The sequence below is a fragment of the Vipera ursinii genome, assembly GCF_947247035.1.
Source record: "Vipera ursinii genome assembly, chromosome: 4".
In the NCBI taxonomy this organism is placed as follows: domain Eukaryota; kingdom Metazoa; phylum Chordata; class Lepidosauria; order Squamata; family Viperidae; genus Vipera; species Vipera ursinii.
The window spans coordinates 14,848,378-14,868,705 of record NC_139514.1 but is presented as its reverse complement, the minus strand read 5'-3'; the positions used below and the strand labels follow the sequence as shown (position 1 = coordinate 14,868,705).

Sequence of the window (20,328 nt, the reverse complement as noted above, 5' to 3'; positions counted from 1 at the left end):
TTTATTTTTTTTTTAATTATTTGTTAAATTTATTTGCTGCCTGTCTTGCCGTTGGGGCTGCTCTAGGCAGTTTACAAGAATAAAAAAGGGGGGGAAATGAAGAGTGTAAACAGATGGAACATAATAGAACAATGAAATAAACAATGAAAAAGAAGACAGTGAGAATACACCAATATGATAAGCAAAAAGATGGATGATGGAGAACAGAGCAAGGGGTGGGGCGAGAGAGATGGAGTCTGCCATCAATCCAGCAGCCACCTCCAGCATGGAACTCCCCTATTTGATCCGCAGACCAGCTGGCAAAGCCAGGTCTTCAGGATCTTAGGTGGAAGGATGAGAGGGTGGGGCAGGTCTTACCTTAAGGAGGTAAGATGTTCCAAAGGGCCGGCACTGTAGCAGTGAAGGCTCTTCTTCTGGATCCTGACAGAATTCTTTGACCGACGAGATCTAATGTAGACCCTCTCTGCCAGCATGACTAGGACAGGCTTTTCTTAGTGGAACCAGGCAGTTCATCAGGTAGTCTGGAACTATGCCATCAAAGCTTTAAAGGTCATAACCAACACCTTGAACTACACTTAGAAGCAGGGTAGTAGCCAGTGAGATTCATGGAGCAGAGGTGTAATAAGGACAGAAGATGCAAGACGTATATCGGAGCACAAAACTTCACCCATTTTATTTGTTCTGTTGGACCTTAAATATTTGGATTTAGTTTAGATACCCTTCAATTTTATTCACAAACACCTGTTCTGCTAAATATAGACCCTCAGTAAATTAACTGGAAGATCTCAACCAGTTGAAGAGACTACCTCAACATTTGTGTCAGATTATCCAGGCATCTGGAAGAGCAGCATCACTTGTTCTCTGGCTATAGAAATCCTGTAACCAAGAACAGAGGGTTTTGAAACTGTGACTGCGTTACTAGTTGGCTGCTCTGTCCAATGCTACCAATTGTAATTTTTAATGTAACAAGAGAGGAAAATGATTAAATATATGATGGGAGAGTAATCATATCAACCAACTTTAATTAAATTTAATGAAATGAATAGAATTTATTGCCAATCACTGCCTCTGGCACCCCATTCAAAGTCAAACATTGCCATAGATAACATTGCGTGCCACTGCAGGAACTGAATGAATTTCTTGCTCTATTGAGCAAAGCACTGTATAGGCACTCTAGAGAGCTTCTCTAGTTGCATTCCTAATATGACAACGTACACCAGAGTACTTGTCAAGCCCAATGTCTTGCTTTTTGTTGTTGAGGTTGCTTAGTGTAACCTTTGCACGTTCCCAGCCATTGAAAATTGGCAGAAGTTCAGTTCAAATACTTGATCACTCAGTGATTCCTCTGTGTGTGTGTGTATGTGTTTGTGTGTTTTTGTGTGTTTGAGTCAGTTTTTGATTCCTAGCAACTGCCAGGATTAGACCCTGCAGTTTTCTTGGCAATGTTTTTCCAACGTGATTTGCTCTTGTCTACTTCCTAGAAGAGGGACATGGTGGCTCAGTGGGTTAGGACGCTGAGCTTGTTGATCAGAAGGTCGGCAGTTTGGCGGGTCGAATCCCAAGTGCTGCGTAACAGAGTGAGCGCCTGTTACTTGTCCCAGCTTCTGCCAACCTGGATGACATGGGGGAATTTGTGTAGCATTACTCTGCAGCTGAATCTTTTCCTGGGATTACAGTGTATGCATCTTGTAACTGCTTGGAGGAATAAGAAGACCATAGTTTTCTTGGCCATTTCTGACATGATCATTGAGTTTTATTCTCTGTCTTCAAACTTGCATAAGTCTGAACTATCTTCCCTACATCACATGTTGTTCAAAAAAGATGTAATTACTTCCTTTTTTTTTGAAGGTGGGGAAGAGTTGGGAATTACGTGCATCTTCAATCCCACTCCCCATATCTTTAAAAAAATGGTTATTTTAATTAAAAATGGGAATGGCTCCTTTTTTTAAAAGCTTGATGCAATTTGGAAAAGAATTGTTCAGATATCTTTGGGGCCAAGTGGATCCTACTGATGTGAAATTATTTGTTCAGGTTTTCAGGAAATGTTGATAGTTATCTTATGATTGGATCAGTTGTCACCCTAAACAGATAAAGAATTCACATGTAGCAGAGATTTATAGCCACCTTGAATGATTACCCTCTCAAACATTTTCTCCCAAATAATCTCCATTTGCCTTTGTTCTGGACATGGGGAAACGAAACCACATGATTTAGCATCTGACAGGAGATAAGATAAAAGTCAATAAAAAGAGAATATTTTATTAAAAAGATCTAATGTTACAAGAACAGTACACAGGAACCAGTATTTTACTGTGTCTTTCACATAGTATATACCATTATATATAGTAAATATATACAAGTTGTATACAAGTATTCTAACATTTTTGAGTTGGACCTTGTTTTTGGTTTCTAAGCCAAGATTGTATTTTTCCCTTCCAATTGCGTTCAATTATTAGGACATTATACAAAAATACAGTCTTTCTAATTATGTTGTACTGTTTTGTTACACAGCAATCCAAAGACACTGTAAGGAATGAATTCATGTTTGCAGTAAACAAACCCACAATGACAACAACCAATTAGGAGCATGAGATGGAGACGTTTTCTTTGATAAAGGAATAAATATGGTAGTATGGCAATAATTAAAAAATAACATTGGTTATTAATAGGCCGTAGATGCAAAATCTAGCTTCTGTCCAGGCATATCATATACCTGTCTATCTGTAGTGACCCTACATGAGGCTGACTTTAGGGCAGTTAAGTAAATCATGGCCATTTAGATGTACCATGTTAACCAAGGCAACTTCTGCTGTGATAATGGTAGTCTGCTTACTGATGACAGAAATACAAAATATTATTGGTCATGAACATGGATGCTGAAGTGTGTTGAGTTCATGTTGCGGGTGATGAAATGCCAAACATGTCTATAAAGTATTCTAGTTCTCTTTAAAGAGCTTTTCTTTTTAATACGACATTCATCATTATCCTGAAAAATAAAAAAAAACAGAAAACATATGGCTGATCGTAATGAGTGGCTGATAGTGATGGGTAAACTCTAGTAGGGTGTCATTAGGAGATGATTTATGAGCAGAGGCTATAAGACTACAAGCAGAAAAGGAGATGTCTCCTGAAATGCAACATGGCTGTATGATCACAATTGAAGCATGCCAGATAGCACAACTTGATTGTACTGAGACCTATTAAAATCTAGAGTCAAAACACTAGAAGTCAATGGGACTTAGTAACACACGTTTAACTTAAATACCATTGATTTCAACAGCTCCACTTTCCATCTGGATTTGACTTGTTTCCATCTAAAGAACCCTCCTTCTGAACTCAACTTCATTGTCTAAAATTAACTTACTGACAAGTTCAGGGTTTTTTTAATAGTATTTGGAAAAAAACAACCACAAACTCATATGTGATAAAGTCCTTATGCTGATAGTAATGAAATCTTTTGAGCTAAAGAGGAATAATATTTTATGTCTTGATACTGATAGCTCATCCATTTGCTGCTTTATACTACTAGCAATGACTCTGCACCCTATCTTCAGAACACTCTTCCAAGAGCAACTTCTAATTGAAAAGCTATCTAATACAGGTGAGCTTTACTGCTAAATACTAAGAAAACTAGAAAGCTGTAGCTGTAAAGCCCATCAATAATTAGCAGCAAAGTTGAGGAGGTATATAGATATAGTGGTCACAGGCTTCCCCACTATATTTTGTAATTTCCAATCAAATTATGTGCATCTCCATGTAAATGTTACAATATGTAGATTTTAGTCATGTGTAAGTTACCAACATAGCCCTGGTTTGATGGTTATGTTTAAGTAAGGCACTGATTATGTTATCTAGTTGGGTAATGAAAGCAACCAACCAACCAAACTCAGAGATCACCAAGTACTCCAAAATCCAACCCTGAGTACAAATATTCTCTTATTGGTAATGGTTAAGTGACCACTACATGTTGGGAAGGATGCAGTAAGATCTAGGATGTTCTAATAATCTCATCAGAGGTCTAGTATAATCTAATAATGTCTGGAATTGTCATTCACCAATCCCATCTGACAGTTTTGAAAGACTCTATATAAAAATCTAACTTTCATTGGAGGAGTGGTAAGCTTCTGATATACTTTGATGATGTTTATCTTTTCATATTTTTAAAGCCACAGCCGGTTCAACAGCAGTAACGGTGAGAGGGATTTTGGTGTCCTAGTGCAGAGCTCCTCAACCCTTTGGGCACCAGGGACCAGTTACATGGTGAGAGGTTTTTCCGTGGACCAGAAGGGGCATGCTTTTGTATGCTGCCTACATCCCGTGGATGGGGCTTTGCTTGTTTGTGCAGCCCAGTTACTGGCATGCCATGGCCTGGGGGTTGGGGACCCTTGTCCTAGTGGACAACACTTAACTATGAGCCAGCAGTGTGCTGCAGCTGCCAAAAAAAGCCAATGCAGTCCTAGGCTGCATCAAAAGAGGGGTAGTATCAAGATCACACGAAGTGCTAGTACCACTTTATACTGCACTGGTAAGATCACACTTGGAATATGGTGTCCAATTTTGGTCACCACGATACAAAAAAGATGTTGAGACTCTAGAAAGAGTGCAGAAAAGAGCAACAAAGATGATTAAGGGACTGAAGGTCAAAGCAGACAATGAACACTTGTGGGAACTGTGTATGTCTCGTCTATCAAAGAGAAAAATTAGGGGTGATATGATAACAGTCTTCCAATACTTGAGAGGTTGTCATAGAGAAGAGGTGATCTACCTATTATCTTAAGCACTTGAGGGCAGGATAAGAAGTAACAGGTGGAAGGTTATACCAGGAGAGAACCAAGCTACAACTAAGGAGAAATTTTCTGGCAATGAGAACAACTAATCAGTGGAAAGGCTTGCCTCCAAAAGTTGTGGGTACTCCATCACTGGAAATTTTAATGGCTAAACAGCCATGGTATAGGTCTCTTGCTTGAGCAGGCTTTAAACTAGAAGTCACCCAAGGTCCTTTCAAATTCTATTATTGTGTATTCAGAAGCAAATTCCAGTAACAGGGGAATGTGCTGTGAATACAAATTATTGGTTATGCAAAGCAAAATCTTTATGTGCCTATGAATAATATTTTCCACAACCTACATTGGGAAAATATTTCTCTAGTACATTTCTTTTATTAATTTAACACCATAGGGCTTTCCTCCCCCCCCATTGTGTCCCCACCCTGTCTCTTGGAATAGAATGGTTGAAGATGATAGGAAGCAGGGAAGACCACTATAAAAAAACAACCCAGGATGCAATTATTTGGGTTGCGTTTGAGAAAAACTCAGCTTCTCTTGAATGTAATGTAAAGTTCCATTACAGTACATGTTCTGGAGGAAAGAAAGCATAATGAAGCTACCTCTAGATCTCATAAGTATGTGCAGGGAAGCTTTATATTAGCATTCATTTGTTCAAATTCTCTGGCACTGTCCATTTTCTCATGAGCCCTTTTCAGCCCGTGATAGAATGCCTTGGTACAGAAATAGTTGCGTATGAGAAAATAAGAATATAACATGCACGGGCACTTAGGGAGAGGGTAGGAGCAGAGCAGGAGAAGGAAGAGGAGAAGGAGAAGGAGGTGATGGAGGATGATGATAATGAGATGATGATAAGAACTAAAAGTTGATCCAACTACAGGTTGTTTTGAAGCTAGACCTTGGATATGGAAAGGTTAAAGGCTTTGATTCTTAAGCCTGAGAACATTAAAAGCATTTGCCCAACCATATCCTCTTCATTTTGGACATTAAAAAAATGTCCTTGGTTCATATGAAGGACAATCTAGGCAAGACCACATTGTTCCAATCTTGAAATGCTTATTGATACCAATTTGCTAAATCACCAAATATAGACAGTACAGTACCATACAAAAATGAACTACAAAAATAAAGGTCTAAAGACAGAATGCTGTTTGGGGAAGACAGCTTTGTCTCTCTTCATTAATTTCATACTTGCAGTTAGCAATTGCTGAAGACTCAGATTAAGTGTCCAACAATGATTTCAGTAACATCTGCGCTCCCTATCATGTATAGTTATGCTTTTAAAAATAAGCAATTTTTCTTCTTTATTGTAGTGGACAATATCTAGTACAAAACGAGAGGCCTCAGTTTTATTCCCAGTTCAGTATGTTTCAGATTTGCTTCGATCTGGAAAAGTGCCTTATGGTGGGATTGGAGAATACAAACGGAGAAGAAAACAGAGGAAAAATTATTGTACCATACCAAAGATTATAATTACATGGTGGTTGGTTTTTTTCTTTCCTTAAAGGCAACATTAGCTATAGTCATTTTTGAAACCAGGTCACATCATGGCATTTTTCTCTTGATAAGTAAAAAAGTAAAACAAAACTCAGCCTTCTGAGAAGGGGAAGGATAATTCGCTAGAATCCAAATAATAATTATTTTTTTCATGAAATTGTTAAAATCCTTGACAGCGCAAACCAAATGGATGCACTGTTTCAGTCATTTAATTTACTAAGGGTATAAGACTGATGCAAGCTAATATGGATACAGTTAAAAAGGTAAATAAAATTTGATGTAATTCCCATTAGTTTACAAAGGTTTATATCAAAGAATCTGCATATTTTCTATTGGGCAAAAACATCCCCTACCCTCAAAGAGGACATTTATGGAAATCAAAGAGAAGACACCTGGTGGATTATTTTTGTGTTATTTCCTGCCTGCCATATTCTTCTTGGTGCACTAGGCTGCATTTCTGAAACATTCCTTTGATATGTGTGTGGAGATTCTCAGTCGTCAAAGGTGCTTTTTCAAAAGGCAACTGAACTATTTTTTTTCCTGAGGAAGAAAAAGAAGACGTTGAGCTTCTCATCCAAGAACAGATGAAGCTTCTTGGGCGAGAAGCGAAAAGTTTTCTTCCTCAGGAAAAAAAAATAGTCCAGTTGCCTTTTGAAGAAGCACCTTTGAGATTCCTTTGATCATTAGCCTTCTGCTTTCTCTCTGGTTGTGGAACTCCATTCATTGGTGTTACCATGCTAAAGCAACCAGAGAAATGAGAAAGGTCTTCTTTCTTCTTCCTTCACCATGACGTTGAAGGGACCATCAATACCAACAGAAATGTTACAGTTGATGAAGAAGTGGTGAAAGTATTTAGCCTGGATTGAGAATTTGTGACTTTTCCACCTGAAACAAAACAAGAAAAAAAAAGAATTAATTACTATCCTTTCGCCGCGGCCTCAAAACATTCCTGTTACACCAGGCTGACCTGGACTGACAGGCATTTTAATTAATTTATATTTAGAATTTTTAATTTATTTTTGAATTCTCTAATTTTAATTTATTGCACAGATGTTCTCAATTTTATTTTATCTTGATTTCTGTACTTATTATATGTTTTTGTTGTTAGCCGCCCTGAGTCCTTCGGGAGATAGGGCGGGATATAAATCCCATCAATAAAATAATAAATAAATAAATAAATAAAATGTTTCTGGATCAGACAGATTCATGGCGGTTTACTGAGAACATCAAAATACACTAACATTACAAAGATGTTTCATTACAAAGATGAAACAATCAAGTAAAACAGTAGCCCACAAAACATAAGTACAACAAGACAATAATCCTAGCCACCAGCCCTATGACTGCAGTAACAATAATTACACCATCACTCCTATGAAAAAGTTCTATTCTAATGGCCTTCAACCCTAACTGTCCATGGAGATTCTAGGCATCTAGGTCAGGGGTCTTCAAACTTGGCCCTTTTATGACTTGTGGACTTCAACTCCCAGAAGGAATTCTGGGAGTTGAAGTCCACAAGCCATAAAAGGGCCAAGTTTGAAGACCCCTGATCTAGGTCATAGTTGTCTTTTACTTTTTCTTCTTCAAAAGGCAACTAGACTGATTTTTCTTGAGGAAAACAGCTTCTTGGCTGAGAAGTTCTCAGTTCTTAGCCAGAACTGATGAAGCTTCTTGGATGAGAAGCAAAATATTTTCCTCAAGAAAAAAACAGTCCAGTTGCCTTTTGAAAGAAAAAAAAAAAGCATCTTTAAGACTTCAATCCTAACATGCCAGTATCAAGATGACAACCTGTGATGAATAGCCTGTGATGTAGAGCTTGACACTGGAAATACTAAGAAGATCTAAACGTACTGTATTAACAGTATATCAAGTCTGATTGGTCATTAGTAGAAATACACAGAGAATTCAGTTTTATACCCTCACACTCTATAACAGGGGTCTTTAAACTTGGCCCTTTTATGACTTGTGGACTTCAACTCCCAGAATTCCTCAGACAGGCACGCTGGCTGAGGAATTCTGGGAGTTGAAGTCCACAAGTCATAAAAGGGCCAAGTTTGAAGATCCCTGCTCTCTAAGGTCTAAGTATGGTAGCAGATTAAGAATGTGATTACCTAATTGTCATAATTATCTTACCTGAAAAAGATGGTATCCTGATTTGGCTGCTTGGTGTGCCGTCTCCTCCTTCACTCACTGCACAGACTTCTATGATATAAACACCTACGTCAGGGAGAAGCACCACTGCAGATGTTTTCTGGGTTTCAATTACTTGGCTATTTGTGTGTCCTTCTTGCCTAAACAAGACCTGTTGGAGAACAGGGAGAACTGTAGAACTCTAGTATTCAATCAGTATCTAATTCAAATTCAGGAAAATAACAACAGAATAGACACTTATAACTTATAACCTAGGAGATATATATATATATATATATGTTTTCTGAGGTTTTCGCGGGTGTTCGTATGTGGATCTTTGGTTATTCGGGTTTTTTCCTGCGTAGAACTAAAGGTGTAGGGGCGACATTTTGACGGAATCCCATCCGTCATCATCAGGCTGGTGGCTTCTGCTTCCTTCTTCTGGGAGAAGCATGTGGCTGTTTGTTCCTCTTTTTTAAACTGCCAGAGGGGGTGTGTTCTGTGGGTGGAGGTGTGCTCTGATTGGGTGGGGGAGTAAGTGTGTTCTGATTGGGTGGGAGTGTGTTTTGAATGGTGGGTGTGTTCTGATTGGGTGGGGGTGTGTTTTGAGTGGATGGGCTGGTCTCAGCTGCCAGCCTTAGACCTGAGCTGGTGAGTTGTGCTGCTTTTGTTCGGCTTCGTGTTTGTGGTGGTGCCATGTTTTTATAGTGGGTGTCAGTTTGCTTATTGTGTGGTTTGGAGGGGTTTAAAGTGGCTGATGTTGCAGCTGTAGTTAGGTTTCTGTTTTGTGGTTGTGCCTCGTTATCATTGTGGGTTCGGATTTGCTTTTTGAATGGTTGTGTGGTGGTGATGTCCTGTGATGTTATCATGACTTTGGGTCTATCATTCTTGGTGGTTGGGACTCATCTGTCAATCAAGGCGGGTTTCCAAATGGTTGGTAGGCGAGAGGTATCATCTCGTTTGTTTATGCTGTGGGGGCGTTTTTCTATCTCAATGGCTTCTCTGATTATTCTGTTGTTAAAATGTTCAATTTTGGCGATAGTTTTGGTTTTTTTAAAATCAATTTCATGTCCCGTGGCTTCAAAGTGTTGGACCAGGGATTTATTTATTTATTTTATTTATTTATTTATTTTAATTCCATTTATATCCCGCCCTTCTCCGAAGACTCAGGGCGGCTTACAAGCTTAGCAGTAGCCTTCATTCTATGTATATGCCTGCTTATTAGGGCTTTCATACACCCCCCAAGCGGCATTATTACAAAGTCAGCTTAATTGCCCCCAACAATCTGGGTCCTCATTTTACCTACCTCGGAAGGATGGAAGGCTGAGTCAACCTTGAGCCTGGTGGGATGCGAACCTGCACTAATTGCAGGCAGCTGGTGTTACTTAAGGAGGCATTAGCCCACTGCTCCACCAAGGCTCTTCACAGGGATGAAGTTTGTTCTCCTTTTCTGAGTGAGTTTTTGTGCTCTTCAATGCGTGCACTTATTCTTCTGTTGGTCTGTCCGATGTATGTGGTGGGGCAGGTGGTGCATGGGATTTCGTATACTCCTTGGTTTTCTAAGCCAATTATGTCCTTGGGGTTTCTTAGGATACATATATATATATATATATATATATATATATATATATATATATATGTATGTATGTATGTATGTATGTATGTATGTATGTATGTATGTATATGTATATATGTATATATGTATATGTATGTGTATATATGTATATATGTATATATGTATGTATGTATATCTATCTATCTATCTATGCATGCAAATTAAAAAGCCAAAGAGTTATGTGTGGTTTCTAAATAACTTTTCCCTTCTCAAACTCTGAAGCAAAGCAAATAAACAAACTGGGTTTTAGTTTAATCACCCTACCACTACTATCCCTCTTGCTGCCTTGGAGATTAAAGAAAAATAATGGTCCCAGGAAAAACAAATACTCTCCCTTTCAAATATTTTAACAGAAGTGTCAGAAAATTAAAAATAAATAAATAATACTGAATATATATAATATTTTTTATGTGGCCCAATAACCATTTCCAGCAATTCAAGAAAGTTGAAATCTTGCAAAGGGCCCTTTTTAAAAATAATAATAACAATAATAATGAACAGATGTTTTGAGCACAGATTGCTGCATATCCCCAACACAATCATAACAAATCTCTATGTTTGCATTTCTTCTCTATAAAAAAAATACTAATTTTAATGGCATTTATGGCCTAAATGGCATTTATGACATCCTTGGCTCCTGCACTTTCTTAAATCTTACTGCAAATATTGTCAAATTGAAGTGTTGGTATGGCTTTTGCTGCAGTCTGCTCCAATTAATGCCAGATGGGGTAGTGTTAACAACATCATGCAGCACATGTTGCCCTGTTTATAGTCCCTGGTTGAGGATTGGTCTATGCAAAATATAGTCACATATTCCATTCAGTTTTAGTCTCTCCGTCAAGTAAAAGTTGCTGCTTTGTTCGCAGTCCGTGTTGCAATGAAAATTGTCTGCGAAAAGGATGTGCAGAGCTACAAGAGTTTGCACGAAAAAACAGGATTGTGAGAGTAATGAATTGTGTACAGCAACCAAACAGATACATTGAGTTGTGTAAAGAGTTTACTTGTAGGATAAAGTAATAGCACAGTCCAAGAAACAGTCCAGGTCATACACAGATACTTAAAGTATAGCCGATAGCAATAGTCCAAGGATTATCCACTACAGAGTCGTCTTACCAGGCAGTAAGTCAAAACACATTAATCACAGTTCTTCAGGTTCTGCATACAGTAGCAAAGCAAACCACAAACCACGACAAACAGTAATCAATATCAGAGAGACATGAATTGTAACAGAGAGAGAGAAGCCGTGTCTCTAGCTCCCTCTTATGGCCATTAGGGACATTGCTGACCAATCAGCAGAAAGTGCATTCACTATTAAAGGTATACATTACAGCTTTAACCATACAGTCTTGCTTTATCCATTGCCAACCCAACCAGTTAGGCAATAGACATAGTCCTAACAGTCTGCATTGGGAGGACAGGATTTGTTAGAAGCGAGACATTGATGGATATGAGTTGTCCAGGGGAAGAAAGAGTAGGGAATAAGATTGCACCCTCATGTTCTCTTAATAGAAATCAAAGTTTTGATGCATGTAGATGAAGTTGCCAAAGTATATTTTAAATGAAAATATTCTGAGTAAACCGATGGGGGGAAAAATTCCATTTTTTTGTTTGGTTGACATATATCTTTGTTAATAAACATTGAACAAAAATCCAGTATTAAATTCTTCATTAAAGTTAAGATTTGATATTCTGCTTAGATGTCAGGCTATATCATAAAGAAGACTCTGAGCTAACTAATAGTTGTCAATAAAACTAGGAAGCTTCTCTCTTTGATCAGTTTCCATCCATTGCTTCTTGTCTTGCCTTCAGGTTGCTCCAGAACTTGCTCAGAAATAAAACAGCAGTAAGTTGAGGTGATAGATAACATTTTGTGTGGCCAAAGGGGATGGTAGGAAACATGTTTTGATAAAATGAAAGTTTTTGATTGGTCATCTCTGCTGATTGGAACAATTTTAAGGGAGTTCTTGTATGATACTTTCAAAATTCTAAAGGTACCCATTAGTCTCAAAGGTTTAGAGACTCTTGCTATTCACAAAAACATGTATTTCACGACCACAAAATGATAATACTAGACTTTTCTCACAATGTTTGATTTTCCCCCCATTCAGAATCAATTCAGAAGTATTCTTTTAGAATTTTTCCAGGGCTGGCCTTCACATTCACATAAAAAAAGGTAACGGCTTTTCCTGTCCAGTCACATCTGATTTTAGGGGGCTGTGCTTATCTCTGCTTTCTAGCTGACAAAGACAGCAGTGTCCAAAGACATTTCTGTGGTTATGTGACCAGCATGACTATATGTCAAGGTGTACATAATGCGGTTACCTTCCCACAGAAGTGGTACCTATTTATCTACTTTCATTTGCATGTTTTCGAACTGCTAGGTTGGCAGGAGCTGGGACAAGAATGGGAGCTCACTCTGTCACATGATACTTGCCAACCTTCAGATCAAGCCCAGTATATTAATCACTAGGCCACTGGGCCCCACATTCACTTACCTTGCCTCTATCCCCTCTATCCCTTGCCTCTATCTATGATTACAGCCTAACTGGTTGGGTTGGCAATATATAAGCCATGATTTGTAATTTATTGTGTCCCTTTAAATGTGTAATGATTGGCCAACATTGTGTTCATTCAATGGCCATAAGAGGAAGCTAGAGTCATAGCTTCTCTCTCTCTGTGTTAGTTACTTTGTTACATTGCTTTTTGATTATTGTTGATTGTGGTTTTGCTACTGTTTGCTAAACCCGAAGAACTGTGTTTTTGACTTTTGGACTGGTAAGATGACTTTGTATTGGATAACTCTTGAACTGTTATTATCTTCTCTGTACCCGTGTATGACCTGGACTGTTTATTCTTGACTTGTGCTACTCCTAAAAGTAAAGTTTTTTCCTTTTTTACATGCCTCAGTGTATCAGTGTGGTTGCTGTGCAAAACCTGACTACTCTCAGTACCGCTTTTTCTGTGCATTCTCCTTGTTGGCTCAGGAGATATTCTGCACAAACCCTGTCAGTATGACCATTCCCATCTGTGCAATGCCAGTAGTTTTCTAGGCATTCATTCTTCTGGAACCCCTCAAATATGAAATAGTGATGATGTTGTAATCCTAAGCATTTTTGCTGAAAGAAAAGAAAAGGATGGGGGAAAACCAGAGAGGGAGATGGTTAGTAAATCTGGCAAACTGACCTTGTATCCCATGACGTCGGACTCGTTAGCTAAAGGCTTTACAGGCTCCCATCCTAAGGAAACATGGGGACCATCCTGAACCCACATAATGTTTGGTGCTTGACTAGGTGCTGAAAATAAAAAGAAAATAAAACGTTAGAGCATTTTGACGAACTTTCTCAAAAGCTGGGGGGCAGGGGTAGGAAAGAAGAAAATTGAATCATGTGCTCCAAATTTAGTAACTACCGATGGATTGTTACATTTCCTTTTGCTGTTCCACGTAGCTTTGTTTTCCAGAAAGATATTTTTTTTGTCTCTCATGAATAACAATAATAACTATACTCTTTTTAAAAGAATGCATGTCTCTTGGAGTGGGGTTATGGATTATGCTAACAACAAGTCAGGAGTCCCTTTCTTGGTCTTGCTATTTGATATGTAGCTAAACTAAAAGGAGGAAAAGGAGAATTGGAAGGCAAAAATTGGTAGCCTACGAGATTTCTTAGTGGCCACATGGACAATGTTGCTTGGTGGTCCATAGCCTGCTGAGTTGTATGCCTTCACTCTCACGTGGTACAGGGTGTTGCCTTCTAACCCTGTGAGAATGACAGATGACTCATTCCCTTCTGACCTGGCCTTCTCCTCTGCTTCTTCTTGTTCTGTATCTTTCCAGTAGCCAACCTGCCAATGAAAGACAATGGGTTGAGTAGAGATCATTTGTAAAAGGCCCCTTTGCACTTAGGGTTACTCCTATTAATTTTAGCCTACGTTACCATATAATGTTCTTTAAAATAGATCCTCAGTGTTAGGAGGAACTTTTGGTTTTTTTGATGAAACTGACAATTGATCATGAGGTAAATGTTGACAGTAGTGAATTTGCATGTCTAGTTCATGGTTGCCATCCTCACTATTGACATTTGTCTATCCAAATTGACAACAGAAGGGAATCGGATGGAATTTCTCAAATAATTTATTTTTATTCAGGGGCTATTAGTCGTTGATCTTCACTGTAAACAGTTTTTTCCCCATCTTTTTGTATCTTCTGTCCAGATATGCTCAGAATCAGAAAGTTGTACTCCAAACATATCTAGAAGATAAGGTTGGGCAGATAGATAGATAGATAGATAGATAGATAGATAGATAGATAGATAGATAGATAGATAGATAGATAGATAGATAGATAGACAGACAGACAGACAGACAGACAGACAGACAGACAGATCCAAATGTATAAGATTTAATAAGGCAAGATTTCACTTATAGCAAGGAGTTTTCAAAGCTGACTGATTTAAAATCTGTACCCAAATCTACAGAGTGGAATCAAAACTAACCTAATTATATTGGATAATTTCTTCCAGTGCTTTTTTTTGAAAGCAGGTCTATGCAAGAGAAGACTATTGATTGGTAAAAACTACCAGCCGTAGTCCAAAAGCTGTGTACAACCTGAAATAAGACTCCCAAATTTTATGAAAAGCCTTTTGAATGAATAAAAATCATTTCAGTATTGGAAATCAGTTCTTATTGGTTGTCATGAAGAAGGAAGGCATTTATCAGTGACTTTACTATACACTGGGGAGTTTCATGGCTGAATGTGATCTTGAAGATGAGTCTCCTATATCAAGCCAACATTAATTTAATTACATTTGGTCTGTTCTTCCTTCAATTAATTCAGAGTGAGATGCATTGCTCCCCTCTTCATTTATTATTATTATTATTATTATTATTATTATTATTATTATTATTATTATTATTATTATTATTATTATTATTATTAATTTAATTTGTATACCACCCTTCTCCCAAAGGACTCAGGGCGGTGCACAGGGCAATACATAATAAAAACAGGATACAAAAATTAAAAAGTAATTAAACAGCAATGCCCGTAAATAAATTAATACACATTAAAAGTTAAGACTGATTTATAAAACCCAACCCCATCCCATCAGGCCAGGCCGGATTGTTCAAAAAGGAAGGTTGATTTGATTTACCCCCACAATGCCTGCACAAAATATAAAGGAGGAACACAAGTCTGATGTCAACATCTGATATAACTAAACTGGGCTCATCTGCCTCAGGAAGGTTTATGAGGGGTTAAATTTTGCCTGTGCTACCCCTAGGAATGATGCTGCAGCTATCAGCATCTTTTCCTGGCCGATATTATAAGTGGAAGGTAGGAATTGAATGTTCATCATTTCATACTTCAGATAACTTAACATCAATGGGAAATTCAAAATGGTGACTACCACCATCTACTAGCTTGCAGGAAGAATGTATAACGTATGGCCAGGATCCACTGAAATATAATGCCACTTTTGCTTCCTTACATTACATGTTATGATTCCCTGGCAGTGGTTTTCCAAATTATTCTCGTATCTAATTTGAAGAAGTCATAGATCAGATGCTCTTGAGTTTGGGGTTTTTCCCCTAGATTAGATGGAGAGAAAATACCTAGTGAAGTTTTTGGTACTCTTTGAGCTTGGTTGTTTGCTTGCAGATATTTCATTACCTGATATGGTGGACTGTAGTCTGAAGTCCCAGGGGGGAGAGGCTGATTTCCAGAGGGCAAAAAGACAACAGAGTTTGGAAAGTTTGGTAGGCAGGAAGAGGATCAAGACAGCCCCTCCCTAGCAGGTCATGTAGAATATCTCTAATTATGCAGATAGTTGCTTCAGTCTGTCAAGACTGGTGTCAGGGCTCAAGAATGACACATGGAGTTACTTTAGTTTCCTTTATTGCTCTTCACCTATAAACAGAATATTATCACAGTGAAGCAACTATCTGCATCTCTCTTGTCTGTCTGTCTGTCTGTCTGTCTGTCTATCCAGTGCTTTTTTTGTAAAAAAAAAACTTCCTGCCTATCTATATGAACTTCTGGGGCCATCTTGATCTTCTTCCTGCCCACTGGACTTTCTAAGCATTGCTGCTTCTTTGCCTCTGGGAAGCAGCCCCTCCCCTTGGGACCCCAGACTACATTCCACCATACCCAACTATGTTAGAAAATAAACTGCTGAGTAAACTGAGTGGTGACACAAAACTGCAGTTTTAGCTCACCATTCTAAGCACTACGCCTCATCCCTACTCTTCTGCCTTCTACGTTCTGTTATTTCTGTCATTTATAATGCTTTCGCTGCTGCCTCCTGCATAAAGTAGGTAGCCAGTAAATAAGGATGAAACAGAATGAGAGCAGTCAGGAATTCCAAAGCAAATTCAAAGTCTCAAGGGTAGCCCACACTGGTAGGTCTTCAAAGAAATCTACTATTCATCCTTCGCCCCCTTCGACTGAATTCAGTGAGGAAATGACAGAAACAATATTTCCTTCCCTGTCAACCATAGTGTGCAGAAGAGTAAGCTCTTCATCCGTGTAATGAATTGGAGATGACAGAACACCTGAGGAAACATTGTAGAGGTCTAATCATACTGAACCAGCATCGCTGAGGGACAGAGAGAAGGGAAAAGGATTTGATTTGTGTTACTCTGAGAGGGAACTGGTTTCTGTTGAGTGTAATTCAGGGAAAAAACCCCTCTCTCTGGAATACCTTCTCTTCCTTTCCACACAAGGCTGAAATAGTTTTTGATGTTTACAAGTCTGGCTGTCAGTGTGCCTTTTCTGAGCTTCTCCTGCTCTTGGGATTGTATGCTTGCAACATATGAATACAGAACTAACATCTCCCTTCTAAGTCATTCAGTGCAGGTACTCTCTTTGTACTAGATGTTATGCAGGGTTTGTCTCTATGTCTGTGTAGTGCAACAAGAAAAACTCTTATTTCAGTGTGAGTCCTATCATGTGCATGCAATACAGCTGTCACTATATTATTTAGGACTCTACCTAAACCACACCTTTAAATAAGACTAGTCTTTGCTAAATTAAGAATGCCGTAATGGAAACCATTTCAGTAATGTGACCGAGAAAACTGCAGAGAAGCTGTCACTGGAAGCTCAGCTCAGGTCAAAAAAATTCAAGATGGCTATCTGCAAGAGGGTATCAAAAATGTTGAGGGGTGGCTGTGATACTCCCATTCCTTATGTGTAGCACACGTGCAGCGCACTTCAGAAAAGGTGGGATTTGGCTGTGCATTTGCAAACATCATCTTGACTTTTTTTGGCCCTATTATGGATAACCCTAATTTTTAAAGTGGTTCTGCAGGAATTCAACAGGTCTCACATTCCCATATTCCTGCTTGATCTGGTGCTTCCCAGACATATTCAAATTGCAACTTCCAGAACGTCCTGTTTTCAGAGATGCTCTAGTCTAGTATCCCTTTGCCAATCTTGGAGTTCATGCTGCTTGTCTCTTACTCAAACTAAGAAAAAGACCAGAGAGGGAGAGCAAAAGCAAAAGATCATCCTACTTTGCTTTGCCAGCATAAATCCAGGTGTCATGGTTCCGATAAATGAGACAGTTCAAGCAAAAAGCAGGCATTGTTTATCTAAAAAGTCTTAATAATGAAACAAAATATCGGCACTCATGGAGGGATGCCAGAATCTGAAATCTCCTCCCCCCCAAACCCATCGTAACATACACAATTCCCACCCTTATTTACATGTCATAATTCACATTATCCAATTAGTTTTACATATGAAGTTTCACTTCCCATTTTGTACGCAGGCTTTTCTTATCTTCTCAAAACATCCGGTTGACATTCCCCCCCACCCAGGGATTCAAAGCGAAACAGTTAAAAGTAACAGGCTGTCTCTTATATTGTCAGTGCAAAAACATGTCAATGTTTGCAGCATTGACACCAGGGACACATAGTGCCCTGTGTCAAATCAACCTGCATAGGAATCCTTTATTGATTTGGTGCCTATTTGGTGCCTATCTTGCCTTGGGGGGGTACTACAATAAAAGGGGAAAAATGAAAAGAGTATGAAGAGAAAAGGATTAATAGATAACAGAACAATAAAATAAACAATGAAAAAGAAATACAACTGTATGATTACCAAGAAAGAAAGATGGCTGGGTAGAAAGTAGAAGCAAGGGATGGGGGAAGTGGAATCTGCCATCAATCCAGCAGCCACCTCCAACATGGAACTCCCCCATTTGGACCTCAGGCCAATTGGCAGAGCCAGGTCTGCCAATAAATAAATAATTTTATTTATTGCTTGTTTTGATGATATTACATGAAACACTGGCTGAAGTAGCCTAAGGACCACTCGGGACGACAGGCTAGTTAACAACAGGTTTATTAAGAGCAAGGCAAACACAGAATAACTTGTCCGGCTTTTATAGCCGGCAGCTGGTAGCGAGGACCAATCAGATGTGTTTAATTTGGCGCCGTGTCAAACAGGGACCAATCCGCACCGTCTTCTGTTGACAGCTCCGGCTTCCGCATGCTTGGTGTTTTGACAGCCGCGAGCTGTCAGTGGTTGCGCCTGCGCTGTGCGGTGGACGCTTTGACAGCTCAGGCTTCCTCATGGTCCGGAGTTTGACAGCCGCGAGCTGTCAGTGGTGGCGCCTGCGCTGTGCGGGGAACTTTGACAGCTGTCAAAGTTCCCGCGTGTTTTCCTGTCAGACGGCTTCTTTAGTTTATACCTTATCGATGAATTATTGTTGAACTGTTTACATATATATCACACCCCTTACCCCTCCCCTGGCGCGTTTCTTCCCTCTTGGACGTTTGAACCTGCCCACTGATAGTCTTTTAGGTAGGTGGGTGGTCTTCGATTCCTGTTTGAGCGGCGAAGGGGTGGAGGCTGGTCTGGTTCTGGTTGTTCGTTTTGCTGTTCCTCTTCCTGGTTTGGAATAGGCAGCCTTTCCGGTGGGGGTTGTATCTCGGCATTGTCTGGTTGCTCAGAATTGTGTGGTGGTTGTCTGGGTCTGAGCTGGTCAATATGGCGGCGTATGTTGCCATGTGCTTGCGTGGCTATAAGGTATGAGATGGGTCCCGTTTGTTTTATTACTGTCCCTTGGACCCACTTGTTTTTATCTGTGTATGACCGTGCCCATATCAATTGACCAGGGTTGAGTGTGCGGGTGGGGTGGGGGTGCTCTTTTTCTTCTGGATATGTGTCAGGGTGCAATCTGTCGAGTCTTGTTATTAGCCGCCTCCCCCATCTTAATTCAGCCGGTGATTTGCCCGTTGTCGTGCATGGAGTTGTGTGTTGTGACAAGAGGAACTGGCTGAGACGCCTCTGCCAGTTCCCTTTAACGAATTTTTTTAAAGCTTCTTTTGTGGACCGTACCATAATCTCAGCCATCCCGTTCGACGATGGGTGGAACGGCGCCGACGTGACCAGCCTAATACAATTCTTCATAGCGAACATCTGAAATTCACGAGAGGTGAATTGAGGTCCGTTGTCTGAAACTATGGTGTCTGGAAGGCCGTGTGTAGCGAATATTTTTCGTAAGGCTTGAATAGTGGCTTCGGACGTTGTTTTTCTAAGGGGAGTGACTTCCAGCCATTTAGAATGGCTGTCCACTACAATTAAGAAACTTTGGCCCTGGATAGGTCCTGCAAAATCTATATGTATACGTGACCAAGGGTTCCTTGTAGTTTCCCATTTGTGGATTGGCGCTTGGGGTGGGTCGTTCCTGGTCGCTTGACAGGTATAACACCCACCCACATACTTTTATATTTGTTTATCTATGCCTGGCCACCACACATAACTTCTAGCCATCGCCTTCATCTTTACAATGCCTGGGTGTCCTTCATGTAAAATGTGTAATGTTTGGTCTATGTTTTTCTCTGGTATGATGACCCTATTTCCCCACAGTAGGCATCCTCTATGTGTTGAGATCTCGTTTTTTCTGTTAAAATATGGTTGGAATTGGGTTTGTGGGTTTTGAGCTGGCCACCCTGTTGTGGCCCATTTGAGGACTCTGGTGAGTACTTTATCTTTAGCTGAATTACTGGCTATAATGTTTGCAGTCAAGGGGCATTCTGGAAGTTGGGATATTGCTAAAATCTGACCGGCAGGGGCTGGGTCTGAGTCTATGTTTTTCATGGGTAGTCTGCTGAGGCAGTCAGCGTGTCCTAATTCTTTACCTGGTTTATGTATTAGTTGATAGGAATAGGCTGCTAAGAATGTTGACCATTAATATTCTCGGAGAGAGAATTTGTGGAGTAGTTTTATTCCAAGTGAATATGCCTAGCAGGGGCTTGTGATCCGTAAATATAGTAAATGGTCTTCCATACAAATAGTCGT

At 39.5% G+C, this 20,328-nt stretch overlaps 1 protein-coding gene across 1 annotated transcript in view; it reads right to left on the bottom strand.

The window, feature by feature from the left end:
- Positions 1-7,062: 7,062 nt before the first annotated feature.
- The window catches only part of CNTN5 (contactin 5), a gene marked incomplete at both ends in the record, with an annotated part of 284,514 nt that continues 271,248 nt past the window's right edge, over positions 7,063-20,328 (bottom strand). Inside the window, 4 exons of the mRNA XM_083362597.1 lie at positions 7,063-7,166; positions 8,415-8,583; positions 13,210-13,319; positions 13,680-13,866. Of these exons, the coding sequence (XP_083218723.1) occupies positions 7,063-7,166; positions 8,415-8,583; positions 13,210-13,319; positions 13,680-13,866 (570 nt within the window). The remainder of the gene's footprint in view (positions 7,167-8,414; positions 8,584-13,209; positions 13,320-13,679; positions 13,867-20,328) is intronic.